At 35.0% G+C, this 17,153-nt stretch overlaps 2 protein-coding genes across 5 annotated transcripts in view; both read right to left on the bottom strand.

The window, feature by feature from the left end:
• The window catches only part of NAA30 (N-alpha-acetyltransferase 30, NatC catalytic subunit), an 834,104-nt gene that overhangs the window by 784,435 nt on the left and 32,516 nt on the right, over positions 1-17,153 (bottom strand). The gene's annotated exons all lie outside the window — the stretch shown is intronic.
• Positions 1-17,153, bottom strand: part of TMEM260 (transmembrane protein 260) — a 64,875-nt gene that overhangs the window by 37,811 nt on the left and 9,911 nt on the right. For 3 of the 4 annotated variants that reach the window (XR_007727676.1, XR_007727677.1, XM_050799724.1), the window contains exons 4-5: positions 3,521-3,698; positions 1,841-1,954 (exon numbers count right to left, since the gene is read on the bottom strand). Coding sequence is in view for 2 of the 4 variants with exons in the window: in XM_050799724.1 (XP_050655681.1) it covers positions 1,841-1,954; positions 3,521-3,698 (292 nt within the window). In the remaining 2 variants the exon portion in view is untranslated. The remainder of the gene's footprint in view (positions 1-1,840; positions 1,955-3,520; positions 3,699-17,153) is intronic. The other variant, XM_050799725.1, reaches the window with a different exon arrangement.

The raw sequence follows: 17,153 nt of genomic DNA on the forward strand, positions 1-17,153 counted from the left end.
CACAGTGAGATCCAACTACCCTGTTACTTCATTGGTAGGCCTTATTTTCTAGCCTCTGCTTTTTAACTAATGGGAAATAAAGAGTCACAGTTCTCACAATTTCATCACTCTCTGTAGCTTACCTCAGTACAGGGAAAACAGGCCCTTAGTCCAGGCTCCAAAATTATCAACTCTGAATCCTCCATGTTCTACAGAAACTACATGTCTCTCCTTTCAATCAATTAACGTGAAATATGTGCTGAGAATGCACCCCTCTGATGTCTGTTCAGGTTAGAAGCCTGGCTAAGATGACTGATATTAGAGGGAGATGAATCCATCCACCCCCACTGATTCACAAGAGAAATATTTGGGCCTCTTTCTTGTATTCCAAAGAAAAGATTCACTGAGTTATATTTCATACCTCCATTTTTAATCAAGCGTTTATATAATAAAAGGCCATATAAAGAACTTACTATATACACTATAAAACCACTGTTAAAGACACTGCTTGTTATGCCGTTTAATAAGCTTTACATAAGGACCTACATGATTGACTTCACAAAATTCAGTGCCAACGAAAAGTTCTTTCCTGTCAACTGCTATGTTTCCCTTTTACTCATTTTATTTTATTTTTTATTTTTATTTTTATTTTTTGGAGACAGAGTCTTGCTCTGTCACCCAGGCTGGAGTGTGGTGGCACGATATCGGCTCACTGCAACCTCCGCCTCTTGGGTTCAAGCGATTCTCCTGCCTCAGCCTCCCAAGTAACTGGGACTACAGGCGCACACTGCTACGCCTGGCTACTTTTTTTTGTATTTTTAGTAGAGACAGAGTTTCACTGTGTTGCCCAGACTGGTCTCGAACTCCTGAGCTCAGGCAATCCACCTGCCTTGGCCTCCCAAAGTGCTAAGATTACAGGCGTGAACCACCGCACCCAGCCCCTTTTACTTACTTTTTAATCACATCATAAAAATTTTATAACCTCCATGTTACCCTTTTTGCTTTACTGTTAAGAAGCTAATGTGTTCAAGCACAGTAAATAAAGCTATCTAAAGCTTTGGTATAATTATTTCCCTATCTCTAGATAATAATTTTATTTGTTTTATATGTTTTCTATTGTAATTCTGATTATAGCTGGGTATAATGAACAAATAATAAAAGGATAAGTAAAGCTGAGTTTGTACACAAACAAACAATAAGGTAAAAAGACTCTAGTGCTGGCTTTGTATATCGACTACTTTAACCTCTGGGTACCTAAATCTCTCATTGCCTAATGAAGTAATTTTCCTATGTTGCTTTATATTGCCATTTTAATTAACAATCATTTTTTTTTTCTTTCAGAGAAGAAATAACAATAAATCCTTTTTAATTCTAGGGAATCTATTTTGAGAAAACAACACTGTTACCCGAGATTTTATTATTTAGTTCACAATAGCAGTGATGTCTGTTGAGAGCTGACTCTTCAGCACCTGGAGCAAGCATATGGCACAGGGCAAGGACTCGGCACACAGTTAAATAAATGAAGTATGATGGCACACCACTCTGTGTCTTAGAATGTATAAAATGATAATTAAGAAAATTTTATATTGTTGCTTTAAGTCCTTTCAGCCTACTTTCATCGAGATGCTATTCAGAATCAGTCACAAAATTATGGAACAGGCCAGATGCCACTGCAATCAATACCGCATAATTTTTGTAAATCCTATTTTTTTCAGTCAATATTGTTAGGCCCTAGGGTTATTTATGCTTTACATGAAACCCAAGAAAAATTAAAGTCTGAAATTTTCTCATGATAAAAATGTTATATAAAACCTAAGTAAAATATTGTACATTTTTATTTTCACAAAACTCAAAAACCTACCTTCTTTTTTAAAAGTTGAAAGAGAATCCAAGGTATTATGCACAATACATAGAGTATTATTGTGTGCTGGTTACATAAGCTAAGGCCACAGCAGAAAGCACCAATTTTAGCTATCTGAAAATAAATATTAAAAAATTAAGAAAAAAATTCACCTAACACTCTAAGAACAATAACAAAAAGCCATTTTTATATTAAAACCAAGCATTTGTATCCTAAGTTAGGTTAAAATCAACCTCTAAGATGCAAGCAGTTATACTTTTTTTAAATAATCACTAATATTTGTTACTATTATTTTTGTTAATATTTTCCATGTTCATCAAATAATTACAGTTTGATCTTAAATAACTGTTTTCAAACCAACTTTTAGAAAATCCTGTATGATAAACAGGTAAGTTGTAATAGTAATAGGGTATTGTGTAATGCTTATTCAATTAAATCTATAATTGAAATTCAGCAATTGTTTTTTCTCCTATTAAGCAAATGAAATATAGTCTGTTTTGTTTAGAAACCTGGTTATCTCTGGGTGGTGTTTTTCAGTTTTTTCAACATGTGTTAGTTTCATAATTGGCAAAGATTCTCTCCTTTGACCAAACTCAAGTCAGGCTCCTCTAAACTCTTCCCAATTAGGTCCTGACTTTTGAGTTTCCATGTTCATCTCTGCATTGTCCAGTTTTAGCATCAATCCTGTCTAGTCAGTTTAGCCAGAACCCTCATCCTCAATATCTGATCAAGTTCTTCATCCACTACCATTCCTTAGGTGATGTCTGATCACCCTGGCTTGCTTTCAGCAAGAATTCAGTCACTTTACCCTGATGTTTCCTCTCAGTAATTTTCCATCCACTGACTCCCACCCTGCTCCTTGGCTATAAATTCCCACTTTTCCTATTTGGAGTTGAGCCTGATTTCTTTCCCCTACTACAAAACCCCATTGCAGTTGTCCCTATACCTGAACCTGAACAGTGTGCCTTCTCATAGAAAGTCTATTGAATATTTTAACATAATCAGACATTTTTTAAGCCAAAAAAACCCCTCTAATAGCATCACAGAAAACCACATATAAACCATGATGTTCTTTTGTTTCTACACTCTTTAACAACACAAAGCTGCCTATACTAAGATGATTTGGCATTTCCCAGTGTATAGACTGTAGGTTCTTAGAAGATAGGGTTCTTTTACATGTCAAGTGATTCTGATGATAGTGTTTACCTTAAAATTCATTGTAATTTCTTCTGAACTACTTCATGGTTTACATTTGATACTTTTCTCTTAGTTAAGTAAATTACAAATTCAACATTTTTTGGCAATTAAAGAGCGAGTCAATGTATCCTAATTTAAGGGGGCCAGTCTAGAACTTGGCACTTTCTGATAACATACACAAATAAATGATGGTGAATTAACCAACAAGCCTATCTTTCCCACGGGACACACAGGGGATTTCATAATCCTCTCACTCTCCAAAAAACTTTTAAACTCTGAGGGAAGAAAAGCGCCATGTTTTATAAGGGCTATTGTGGTTCCATCCATAATAAAAAAGACTGAGATCATTTTCTCTCTCAACATGCCAGATTATCCTGACAGTAATCAGAATAGATAAATGGTATTTAAGCCAACATTAAAAAGAAATACATCTGTCTAAAAATTAAAACAAAAACTGATTTCACTTTGATCAAAATAGGTTACCTTTGATCTCTCCTTAGCAGTTGCTGCTTCCTCAAAATGTACAGTAAGAGCCATAAGCAGCCCCACAAACAGATTGTTTAAGCTAAAAACCTCTGCTGCAATGGACCACTGCCATGTTAGACGAGAAAATGAAAACACCCCCGCAGCAAGGATTCCTCCAGCAGATGAGCCAGAAAGCCTGCAAACACAGATAACATGAAATCTTCTTTCCCAACAAAAAGAACTAACTTTATTTTCCTTTTTGTAAACTGTACCAGCAGAAATTATGACAGTCACCCAGCACTACTCCAACACATTATATGGTTAATACATTACCTCATATAATAATTTCTTTCAACAAATTTTAATTAGGAAGTTCATATGTTAACTTATTAATGAACAAATAAACAAACCTATGGCTAGAATGAGGTTCAGTCTTCAGATGTAACTGCTAGAATTCACGCCAGTTCAGAAAACCTGAAGACACAGTAGCTAGAGAGAGAACAAACCTGTGTCATTTTCTTGCTCTATCCATGAAGAAGGATGGTCTAGTTAAGACCTAAATGTTTGATTGTAAAAATTAATGAAATGAAAAAATATTTATTCAGGAAAATGCATTCTCACTTCAGGTACAATGATTGGACCCAGGTACCTTTTATTTTCATCTCTCAGCATATGCCAAAGAATGTCTTGATCACAATATTTGATGATTTCAATATCTTATATAGTGCAGTTCTTAGTTTGTGAGGGTTTTTTCTTTAGACAAAGTTGAAGTTAAAACTAATTTTTTTCTCTAAAGATGGGAATGTAAATTTCAATAACACCAGAAGAATCAGATGCTACACTTAAAAACAAATTTCTCACCCACAAATGCCAACAAAACCCATACCATTCAAAACAATCAGGAATCTGGATCTCAGTTCAGAGATTTGATTTGAGACTGGTAGTGTGGTTGAATTTACTAATGCATATCAAACCAAAACAAGTTTCTATTTCCTTATAAATCTAAAACTATGAAAATGAAAGTGATTATGAAATGCCTATTTCTAACAGTGTTAGAAAATTCAGCAAGCATTACTGCGTCTAACAATTACCATATTCTATAGCTCCAAATCATCAATTTTCAACTATATTCTTTTGTATAAAAAGTTACAGAGTAGTTCTATGGCTTTTAGTCAATCATTATTTTTAAATGATTACATAAAAATCCCAATATCAGTAAACCTCTTTTTTCTTTGAGTTTCTGTTTGCAATTTATTTTTGTTTTCTTTCTCTTATAAAAATCAGCAGTTTCCCATTTCTTTCAGTTTCCCAGTCTTCCAGTGATCCTGATTCAACATATTATTTCTTCCTTCCAAATTACTTTCCTGTGTACTCATTCCTTTCTATTTGTATTTTTACTGCCTTATACTTAATTAAGAATTCCCTAATTTGTCTTCTGGTTTTCAATCTATTCTGCAATAATAACATCATATCAAGTTTCCTAAAACATATTCTTTATGACTACCCAGCCCAAAAACTTAAGGACTCTCCACTGCTTGAGGGATAAGTTCTAAATCAGACTGCCTGGAATCCAGGCTTCCAATAAACTAGCTCCCACTCACTCACTAATGATCAACATTATTCTCTCCACCCATTAGTCAGGCTCATCAAAACTTCCTAATAAGACATGCCTATGCCTAGTACTATACTTTTGCTCATTCTGTACCCCTGAATCTAATGTCCTCCCTGCTCCTTTCTATTTATTTAAATCCTACTTCTTTCTCAAATGTTTCTTCAATTCCTAGGTTTCAGCCCATTCTGTACATCTATAGTATTTGTCTGTAACAATTACTTTAACACTGGTTTTGAAATGTGAATTGGAGTTAAATTTCATTTATATTGGAAGTATCTAGCCCCAAACACACAAAGGAAACTTAGTGAACAAGAGAACAAGTTAAAGTATTTCTAACATTTTTAAAGGAACTTCGATGTTTCATATGTCAATATTATTTGGGAAAGTCAGCATAAGATACAAGATTCCTTCCTCAACTTAAAACCGAAATTAGCATCCTTGGAGAAATGGCTGATACTAGAGCTGGAGTAGCTCTAGCACAAAATTAGTCTGAAACATCTTGTGCTGGAAAGTCAAGAAGTGCTCAAAGAATGATGGGGGCATGACAGAAGGACACAGGAGTCAGCTTAAAGAGGCTCCCACTGGCCAAATCTGGGATAATGTAAGCATCAAAAATAATTATAGTAATTGCTTATAAATCACTTAATACCTAAGAATCTATGAATTTAGTGATGTAAATAACAAAGTGAGAAGGACATCATTGGCCTTTCTGTAGAAAGCCAACTAATAATTGTAGAACAAATGATGGAATTAGAAACCACCATTTGGCAGCCATCTTAATAATAATCAATAAATACCAAAACTAGTGGGTAAAAATTTGGGAGTAGCAGAATATGTACAGTCTCAAGGTACCGCCCTATAAATAGATGAATTACCGAGGGAAAAATGGTAACTTTACAGTGGTGAAAACTGTCAGACACAATCTTAACCACGTGACCAAAATTAACAGCATTAGTAATAGGACAAACATCATATGCTTCCCAATCTATTCCAGTGAAAAGAATACAGCATCATTTCTACAGCATTCCTGCAGAAATGTGTTACCTGAAGCGAAGCGGAATAAAATCCTGATATAAATGAATCCTCAGGAAGAAAACTCAACATTCACTAATCTACAATGACTTTTAACACATATTCTTACACTCAGAAAGGCATCCTAGGCTGGGCGCAGTGGCTCACGCCTGTAATCCCAGCACTCTGGGAGGCTGAGGCAGGCGGATCACGAGGTCAGGAGATCAAGACATCGAGACCATCCTGGCTAACATGGTGAAACCCCGTCTCTACTAAAAATACAAAAAAATTAGCCGGGCGTGGTGGCGGGCACCTGTAGTCCCACCTACTTGGGAGGCTGAAGTGGGATTAGAATTATGAACTACATTAACTGTCTTTTCAAATATTTCATAAGGTTTTAAAAACTGAAGAATATAAGGTAAAAATTTTGACTTTAATGATGACGTTTATCTAGTTACCTTAGATTGTTACACAAAGTTAGGTACATGAGTATTTTACTGAAGACTAATCCCATATCAGCAAGGTCTATAATCTGAATTCTCTCTCTCCATCTCTCCACTAAGGTCAAGATGGTTTTGCAATAAATAATCCATGTACTCTTTCACCTGATTTTCCTTGGCATTAGAGAAATAATTTGTGAGACCGCTGAGTCGAATAGTAGAAGACAAGGTAACTGATTATGAAATCAGTAATGGGAATCAAATCTAAAATCTCAACCTTTTTAGCATCGCATAAACTTGCTCGGAAATCAAACTAAGTCTACAGGAATTTGCCTTGTAGTCCTAATGTATGGCACACAAAAGCGTAGTGGATCTTTCAATTTGTTTGTTTCCCAACAGCAGCATATGAGGGTCTGATGTTTCCACATCCTAGTGGGCACTTACTATCTAGTTTAAATCTAGCCACGCTAGTCGGTGTGAAGTGGCATCTCACTGAAGTTTGGATTTGCATCTTCCTAATGGCTAATGCTGCTGAGCATCTTTTTCTGTGTTATTGGCCATTTGTGTATCTCCCTTAAAGAAATGTCTATTCAGATCCTTTGCTCATTGCTTAAATTGGATTGTCTTTTTATTATTGAATTGTAGAGTCCTTCCCAACTTCCTTTTACTATGTTTCTTTTCAGCTAACCACAGCCAGAGTCACCTGCTTGCAACCAAGAACCCTGACTGAAACACACTATCTTCTCTCTTTAGTATACTTCCCATTATTTTTTCAAGGAAAAGTGTGAAGAAATTCTGAAAATAAAATGCTCCTGTTCTCCTAGTCTTGTGCAAAACAGAAGAGAGGAAGCATGCCTCTAAGAGCAGAAAGTCATGTGTACATCCATATATAGGATATATAGAAAGTGAAATGTTTTGGAGGACCCAGTATTCATGTTTTCGTACAATAATCTATATGGGGTAAGCCTGTATGAATTTCTTTGATTTCAACAGGATTTTATAAGTTAAACTCTGAATGCTCCTTAAAATGCACATATTTCAACACAGTGCCTTTAAACGTTTACTTTATGACAGTTAATATGTAGGCTATTTACTGCTTATTTAAATGTTGACCAAATTATCTACTGCATCTGACTAATCATCATCTCTTTTCATTTTGGAAGAAAAATTATCCAAATAATTTGTAAGACCCAATGACTTTGGATTTTTCCAAAGAGGACAATAGACAATTTAGACAATAGATTCTAACATTCTCTAAAAAACTTGAGATGCTTGAACTACCATTTTGTATGGGTTTATGTTGTATTTAGTCCAAGTAACACATACACGTTTAATTGATTCTGTTTCCAAAGATAGGTTCAGCTAAGTCTTCCAAATCAGGAGGTTTTTTGTTTGTTTTTGTTTTTCCTTCACACCTTATCCAGTTATGCAGCAACGAAAACAGACTGAAGATCATGAGCCAGTTTATCAGAGCTATATATATAATAAGATTCCTCTGTTAATACAAAAAAAATTTTTAAGTTTACTTTATGCTAAGACTCAGAATCAATCAACTGTTACTTGCCATGTAACATATACAAACTAGTAGATTAAGAGGTTGAAATAACTTGAAACATCTGTTATGGAAAAATTCCACAGCTCAAGAGGGATACAATAAGGCTTTGTAGGTAGCAATTAATGCTCAGCTGAGTTTGAAGACTACAGCGACTGTGGAGATGGAGCAGCAGCGTCAGTACACATGGCTATGGATAGGTCTGCAGGAGTCTGAGCCAGGCTTTATTATGATAATAAAATAAAATATTATTTTATCCTAGAGAAGCTGGATGGAGCCATCCTTTGGGGCTTTACTAGGTCAGAGGGACAGAAGGGCAAAAGGACAGGACAAGAAGGAGAGTTAAAGTAATGAATCATGGGGCCTAGACTGAATAGAAAAGGAAGTAAAGAGACAGTGTGAGCCATCAATGAAATGAGTGAAATGAAAGCTAACGTCATACCAGGGAGTAAAAAGTGGGTTGGAGAAGGGACCATCAAATTGTTAGTGGATGGAACAGGCCAGTTATACAAGATTAGACTCTACTGTTGAAAGCAGCCAATGATGGAACAGAGTTTTAGAGAGCTATTCTCAAAATACTAAGATTTTCAATAAACTAAGTATTTGTCCTGAAAGTCTGCCAGTGGTTGGTACATGTGCACTAGTAAGTCTGCAGGCTGAGAGCAACGTAGAAATAAGGTCTGTGGCTCACTGCCATGGCTTCACAGGCATGCTACTAAGGAGCTGTGACCCCCACGTCAGGACACAGCAAGTCACGTCTGTGATTTGTGCTCACACATCAAAGGATGATGCCAGTAGTGATAAGGATGATGATTTTCTGAAGACTTTGCAAGTCTTCAGTTAATTCACTGATTCTGTAAGAAGATAGTCTCATTATATTGCTCAAGTCATATTTCCTATGCATTATCTGAGCATGCTTCATTTAACCTTAGTGAGACAAAGATAAATGACTACAAAGCAGGTTGGCATCAGGGATGATTTCATGAAGACACAATTCAGGGTAAGGGCTAGGCTCAGTATCAGCCTTACATGTCCACATCTGCAGCCTCTACCTCTCTTCTCACTGTAGCCCTCTATTGAAATTGCTCTTGCTGAGGTCCCCAGTGACAACAGGCTTTCTGGACCTCTCTGCTGTGTTGATCCCTGTTGATGACCACTCCTCTCGACACACTTTACTGAGTTGATGTCTGGGACTGCATATCCCCCTGGTTTTCCTTTTATGGTTCTGGATCTTCCTTCTGTGTGTGTGTGTGTGTGTGTGTGTGTGTGTGTGTGTGTGTGTGTGTGTTTTCTGAATGTCTCCTCTTTTTCCATTAATTTCTTTAAAGCTGGTTATTTCCCCAGATTTCATTCTCAGACAACTGCTTTTCTCACTCTACACACTCTGGGTAGCTAGAGTAACTTTATCCACTATCTTGATTTCAACTGCTAACCACAAGCTGAAAAAAAAAACAGATCTGTTCCCAGCACTGCACTCTCCTGTACTGTTGGACTTAAATATCTCCAACCAACTATGGTACACCCCAATGCCAGTCCAACTCTGGATGCCCCATAGAACCTCAGTGTCAACATGTACAAAACTAATTTCTCATTCTCTTTTCTAAAAACGATTTCCTACTCCTGTATTCTCTGTCTTAGTGACTTTCATTACCTACCTAGTTATTTAAGTTAAGATACCTGGTAGTGATCATCAAAGCTTCTTTTCCCCCTCTCTCTCTCTGTCAAAAATAACACATCTTGCCAATTTCATTTCATAATAATTTTTAAAGCTCATCTAACCTCCATCCATACCACCACCATCCCATGTTAGCTATTATCATCACCTCAGACTCAAATCAATCCAACAACGTGGTAAGCCACCTCCAGGCCTATGCCCGCCACTGCCAACAGAGTAAGAGATTCAAAACATATCTGACCTCACACCTTTCTGACTCCAACCCTTTAATGACTTCTCCTTTAATGAGAAAACATAATATAAGCCCCTCATCATGACATAAAAAAACCTTTCATGATCTGGTCTTTTAACGTAACACATCAACCTTTATGTTTCAGCAACACTAAATGACTTGCAGGTCCCTATACTCAAAAGCTGTTTCTCCACTTCGGGGTTACTTTGCAAATGAGGTTCTCTATACAGGTTGAGGATCCCTATCTGAAATGCCTGGGACCAGAAGTCTTTCAAATTTTGGATTTTTTCAGATTTTGGAGTATCTGAAGAACACGTATCAGTGAAACATTTCTAATCAGAAAATCTGAAATCCAATATGCTCCAATGAGCACTTCCTTTGGGCATCATGTCAGTATTCAAAAAGTTTCAGATTTTGGAACATCCTGGATTTCGGATTTTTTGATTAGGGATGCTTAACTTGTATGTGGAACACTGTTTTGCCTTCACTTCGCTAACTCCCATGTAACTATTTACAACTCAGTATAAGCATCGTCTTTGGCAAGTATTCCCTGAAACATTTTCTCTAAGACTAGGATACCTGCCCCTTCTCTAGGTTCTCATCCAATTAAACGCAATAAATAGGTATGAAATAGATTTTTCTGCATTAAAAAAATGACTCTGAGGAATATAAATTTTTAACTGTAACCTAATCAAAACACTATAAAGAAATCAGATTTGAATAACTTAAAATCCTCTATATAATATATTACAAAGTCAAAAAATTATTTTTGGACTATTGATAATATTGGATAATCTGTCAGCATATTGATATACTTTTTAATTAAAAATATATCTCAATATATATGTATGTGTATATATATATACACACACACACTCACATATATGTATGTCCCTAGAAAAACTATTTGATTTTTTGAAAAACTGTTTCCCATATATATATTATTTTAGACATACTTTATTTGTAGTTTTTAATGCTCTCCAAGTAGCAATGGTTTCTAATGAACTCAGTGTAACTCCAAACATTTTCAAATAATGTTGGATAAAATTACTTACGCCATTATTTGGAAAGAAATATTTTAAGACAAAAGATGTTTCGGTCTTGGGGTAAATTTTAAGAGTCATGTCCTTTATTATTATATAAACGATGTCTTGGTAACAAATGCTATTAAGGGAAAAGTTAAAGAATTCATTTTAAACTTGTTACATGGATTCTTGTTTTCTTAAATAAAATGATGTTTGTATGGACAGATTTTCCAGAAACTAAGGAATACTATTTTATCATGCTGTACTTTAATTCAAGTGTTTAAATATTCGTTCGGCAAGGATATAGAAGTAATAATTTATTTTTAAAAACTTTCTATTTTCATATTACTTTCTTCCTTGTCTATAAAATAAATATTTCAAAGAGAATAATAAAATATAGACTGGGCGTGGTGGCTCATCCCTGTAATCCCAGCACTTTGCAAGGCCAAGGCAGAGAATCGCTTGTGCTTGGGGGTTCATAACCAGCCTGGGCAACATACTGAGATTTCATCTCTACTAAAAAATTTTAAAAAATAAAAATTAGCTGGGCATGGTGGCACATGCCTGTAGTCCCAGCTATGTGGGAGGCTGAAGCGGGAGGATGGCTTGAGCCCAGGAGGTTGAAGCTGCAGTGAGCTATCATAGCACCACTGTACTCTGGCCTGGGTGACAGGCCTGACTCCAAAAAATAAAATAAGATAAAATATAGGTTCACAGTTACTCATATTGCCTTTCACACACTGATTTGTAGAGACAGTTCCTCAATTTTCTCAAACTTTTGTGAAATTTCAAACAAAACACATCAAATTTCCCATTTTATATTTTATTGAGCCAAACAACAACGAACCATCCAAATCAATAAGGCACTACATATTGGAGCTAGAAAAAAAAAGTTAAATGTGCAGAAGGCTTTCTTACCTGTGCAGAAATTCAAATGAGGTTGTGATGCTACAAAAATCATAACAAATATATCTGAAGGCATATCTAGTCTCACACTTGCTAAGAGAGATTACTGAGAAGCACTTTATCATCTGTTTATTATGAGTTTAAAAGAAACCCATTTTCCTATGAATTTACAGAATTCCTAGAGCTTCCAATTAATCCACTATCCTTTTGGATCGCTGGGGCCTTTATTATCTTATGATCGTGGCCAATCATCATCCCTGTCAATGAAGGGAACCTGTGAGGGAGTGATCAGACAAGTTAGTTGCAATCTCTTTTTGGGAATAACTCTAATCAGGAGACATACTCTATAAAAAAAATTTTCCCCTGGAAAGGCTACAACATATATTTAAAATTTTTTTGGCAGAGGTAAATTATATAAGTAGAGTAAAACATTATTCATAAATCTTTTGCATACAATACTATTAAATGAATTGGTAGTCCAAATTTCTGACTTAAGTAATCTATTAAAAATAAATGGAAGGAATGTCCAATCTGACATTATTTAAATAGGAGATTTAAATGAAATTATTAATCTGAGCTCACAAAATAAGCTATCTTGTGTAATCCATAAAGTCTAAAGTGTAGATGAACTATAAATAAAACTACACCCAAAATAAGACAGACAAACAATTGTCATCTACCCATAGAGTAAGTCTGATGATTTTTTTCAAATAAAAATGACATAATCAAAAACATGATTGTGTTTTAACTTGGCAATCCAGGATACCTATTTTCAATTTCCATTTTATTCTTTGGAACAAATATGCTTATTATTTTTAAAGAGTAACTAAGGAGTTAATAACATGCTAAAGTAGAATCTTAAAATTAGCCCATTAAAGTGAAAAGACATTTTTTTCCACTGAAATTGATTATTAATTCAACCAAAGTAAAAGCAAAAGAGAAATTCAAATGAGGTTGTGAATAAATGAGAACTCTTTTCACCAGAACTCACAGATACAAGGCTAATAGTTTAAACTATTTTCTATTTAAACTTAAGAACACTTTATGATGAATTAGATATGAGAAAAAATGTTTTCCATTCTCAATCTAATTCTCACAGAGCCCCAATAGAGCAAGGTCAAATGAGGGATGCCTTCAAATGAAATACATATTTTTATCATCTAACCTGACTTATAGAAAGATAAAAATCATATTAGGTCATATGAGGAAAAGATCACAATCTTCAAACACTACCACTATGACAATTTTAATAACACAACCCTTGTATTATAACAGATACTCACCTGTCAATATCAATAATCAAAATCAAGTTTTTACACTGTTAGAGAAGTAAACTTAATTCTAAGATCTCATAATAATGGGGGAAAGCACTGATATAGATTATTCAAAATATCAAATCCAAAAGTCACTGAAGTACATTTTGTTTTATATAAATAATTTTATACTTCATATAAAAAATATGCTTTACAGTATATTTGAAGTAGATAAATCTTCCTGATTGCTTTTTACTTAGGTTAACAATAAAACCACATAGTTTACATTCCAGGAGAGCACAGTGTTTAGTCAACAAAAAAAGACACACCAAGAGTATGATAGATAGTATGGGTAGGGCAGTCAAGTGTTTAAAATCTCACCCAGATCATGCAAATGACAGAAATTCTCCACTAGAGTAAGGATGATGTGATGCTATTAAGCATCAAATGTAAGCATCAGAATTCTCTGCTTAAAACACAACTGTCTTCTTTTTTTGGTCCACAAAATTCATGAGACCTAGATAAAATTCCTAAGAAATGTACTGATTGTGTAGCAGTTTTCTCACTGATGGAATACTATTCATCTGTTGACACAATGGATAAATCATGAGGTTACAATTTACACCATTGACACAGGTTTGCTATTGATAAGGTATATTTTTCTTTCCGCTACACAGTATTTGATTTTCATGTGTAGTCACATGTTTGTATAACCCTTAATCAAAAGGCAAATAACAGAAACCTGAAATTCTTTCCGAACACACATTTGACATGCCTCATAAAATTCATGAATGTATTTGTCTTCAGTGTTACTTGTATGCAAAGAACCCAACACGGAAGGTACACTGCACTACGTCTATACTGAGTGTACTGAGAATTCCTACTTGAAATGGAATTTGACTGGGCAGGCCACGGTGCAGCATCTGAACGTTATTGTTTAATAAAATACTATTAGTATCAATTCACAGTGACAACTAAAATAGTGCAGCTGACTACAGGGAAGAAGTATGGTAAAGGAGGATAAAAATGAACAGCAAATCTACCACCCTTATCCTTCCACGTTCTTATCTTTCTGGGTCCAGTTCACGAAAATGATATAGAAGTTCCCTTTAGGCTCACTCACATAATCAACACCATGTATTTCTCTCTCCAGTCTACCTGGAGAATGGTCAAACTAGGGAGCTAAGTTACTGAAAATCTAAGTCCTGCTAAGCCTCCTTCTTTTGGTGGCAGCTCACTCAACAGTCTTTCAACAAATATGTTCTGGGTATCTAATATGTGCCAGGTGCTCTGTGGGAAAATTATAATGAGGCCACTGAAAGAGCAGAATATAAATCTTCTCATTGTCAAGTTTACACCTAAGAACATAAATCAATAATTTAGGACATGATATAAAAGGTACATCTGAGAAGTCATCACCACTGAATCTAAAAAAATTTAAAATATTTCCATCTTTAATGAATTTGCAAATAAGTCCTTTCTTCCACATTTTAGAAAAATTTACTGTCATTCCAGATAAAATCTTACTAAGGTTAGTTCTACTTCATGAGGTTTGATCAAAAGGAGAACTGTTTTACTCAGAATTTTCAGCTATATAAATATTCACTACCAGTACTCTAAAAGGAAAAGTATAAAGTATTATTCCTGATTCAAAACCACTACATAAAATTAGAGTAAAAAATTTAAAGTCTTCAAAAAGGAAAAAAGCACAACTAAAATGCAGGGAGTAAGGTTAGGAATAGCTCCCATAAATCAAATGTAATCACACAATTTCCATTAGAATTAAGAGTTGTGCATTAGCTATTAAATGATAAAGCTATTCAAAGTTTAAAACAACTCATTTTATTATACTCCATCAACGTATTCCTGAATATGTGGAAGAAAACACTGAACTAGGCTTTATAGGAACAACCGCAATTTACTTCACGTTTTACTAAGTTTTCACAGTATGCCAGGTAACTTGCACAACAGTACAGCCTGGTTTAAAATAACTCCCCAATTACAGACTTTAGTCCATTTTGTTTAAAATGTATAAAAACATGATAAAACCTCAAGATTAGTTTGTTACTCAATCTTCAAAATGTATTTTGCATTCAGTAACAAGACTGAAATTGGTTAAAAGGATATTGCATCAGAGTATTCTCAAAGGCACCGGCCAAGGCATGTCATCACGCTAAGTCCTTTTTAACTGAAAACTTAGAAGATGCTGTGTAATTCTTACAATGTTAAGATACAAAAAGTATAGGAAGTCAATGTAAAACGTCCAAATAACTAAAGTCAACAGAATGAGGGTATTAAACTACTTTCATCAGCAATACTAACCAACTTAATAAACAATAGAGATTTAATATTAAGTAGTCTTATGCAAAGTTATGAAGTATATCTTAATATCTCAATTCATTGACTATTTTCTATTTTTATGGCTTTGAAAAGCACCAAATCTATATAAGTTATGAGCTATAATGTTATTTGTAATTTAAAGAAATATGTGCGTTTATTATTACAACCATAATAACTGATGACTAGTTCCAGTGGCAAAATCTCGGCAGGAAACAGATTTAGCAATTTAAATGTTTTATAAGTTTTTGTAATTGAGGAAACTTTTCATAATCTGACATTTGTTAAAACCACTTATTAGAAATTATGCAGCACAGTAGCTGTGGAAATATGAGCTAGCTTCACAATTATAAAGTCAGCCTATGTAGCCCTTTCCTATTGTATATAGTGGCATAAACCCCACGGCGGCCTATCAGCTAACTGGCAGGCAGGGGGCTGCTCTATTCAAAGTGAGAGATACAAGCTGCAGGGCAAAAACCTGGCAGCTCCCATCTGACCCCACAATCCCCTACTGGTGACAGCTCCAAGCTCCATGGCAAATTAGGCCTTCTCATATTACAATTGGAGAAGACAGATTCCATTAGCAGTATCTGAAATTGAGTGGAGAGCTGCACTGTTATCAGACTTGACTCATAAGCACTGCTATTAATCAGAGCTATGATAGCATTTATATATTTCAAGCTATCTGCTGCCGCTGTGATATTCTGCTACAAAGGGTTGATGGGACTTAGGAAAGTGAACAATAGAGCTTTCTGGGAAAAGCAGAGTAAATCAAGAAAGTCTATGACTTCCGCACATTCTGAAGGGATTGTGGTTTACATAAATTTTCTCCCAATTGGAGATTGAGCTCTTCCTCATCTTACACATGGGATTTAGTTGTCACTCAATGGTAACAGCTGTGAAAAGGTGAAGCGGCCCACCGCTCAGAATATTGCCTTCGCTTTTAAAGCAATTAACCCATGAACAGGAGGATACCTGGTGATATCAAAGGGATTAGGCCAGGCAGTGCATTATTAACATTTCCTTGAACTAATTCTAACTCTGACTAGCTGTCAGAAAAGACTCTACAGTCTTAAAAAAGAGTTTTTGCCCTGCTTTTTTTCCCTTCAAAATGAAGCGCTGCTATTTGAGCCTAATATGTCCCTCTACTTATAAGAAAATGCAAATGAACCAAGCTCTTAATATTCTTAAGCAGTCTAAGTCAATGCAATTTTAATACAAGTACGAGAGAAATATATGATCAATTAACCAGGGATCAAGATAGATATTCTCCTGAATGGAAATTAACTCTCCAGTACTTTCCATTCTTCTTCAACTACAAAAACTTGGTGACTATTTGTTACTTATGCATAGTTACTTGTGAAATTAGGAAGAGCTTCACATTATTCTCTATGGCAATAATCTAAAATACTCTTTGAGCTGGAAAATCCAAATGTCCCTTAAGCAGGAGATTCTGCATTCTCTAAGGTATGGCATTTTAATTTTCTATTCTTTATTGAATGGAATCTTAGCTGAAGCTAAAAGAATAGCAGACCCAGTGCTCAGAATCAAGTCTTTGCCTTCTAAAATTTAATCGAATTTTTAGAAGCAACATAATGGTTAAAAATA

Source organism: Macaca thibetana, chromosome 7, assembly GCF_024542745.1.
Source record: "Macaca thibetana thibetana isolate TM-01 chromosome 7, ASM2454274v1, whole genome shotgun sequence".
Lineage (NCBI taxonomy): Eukaryota > Metazoa > Chordata > Mammalia > Primates > Cercopithecidae > Macaca > Macaca thibetana.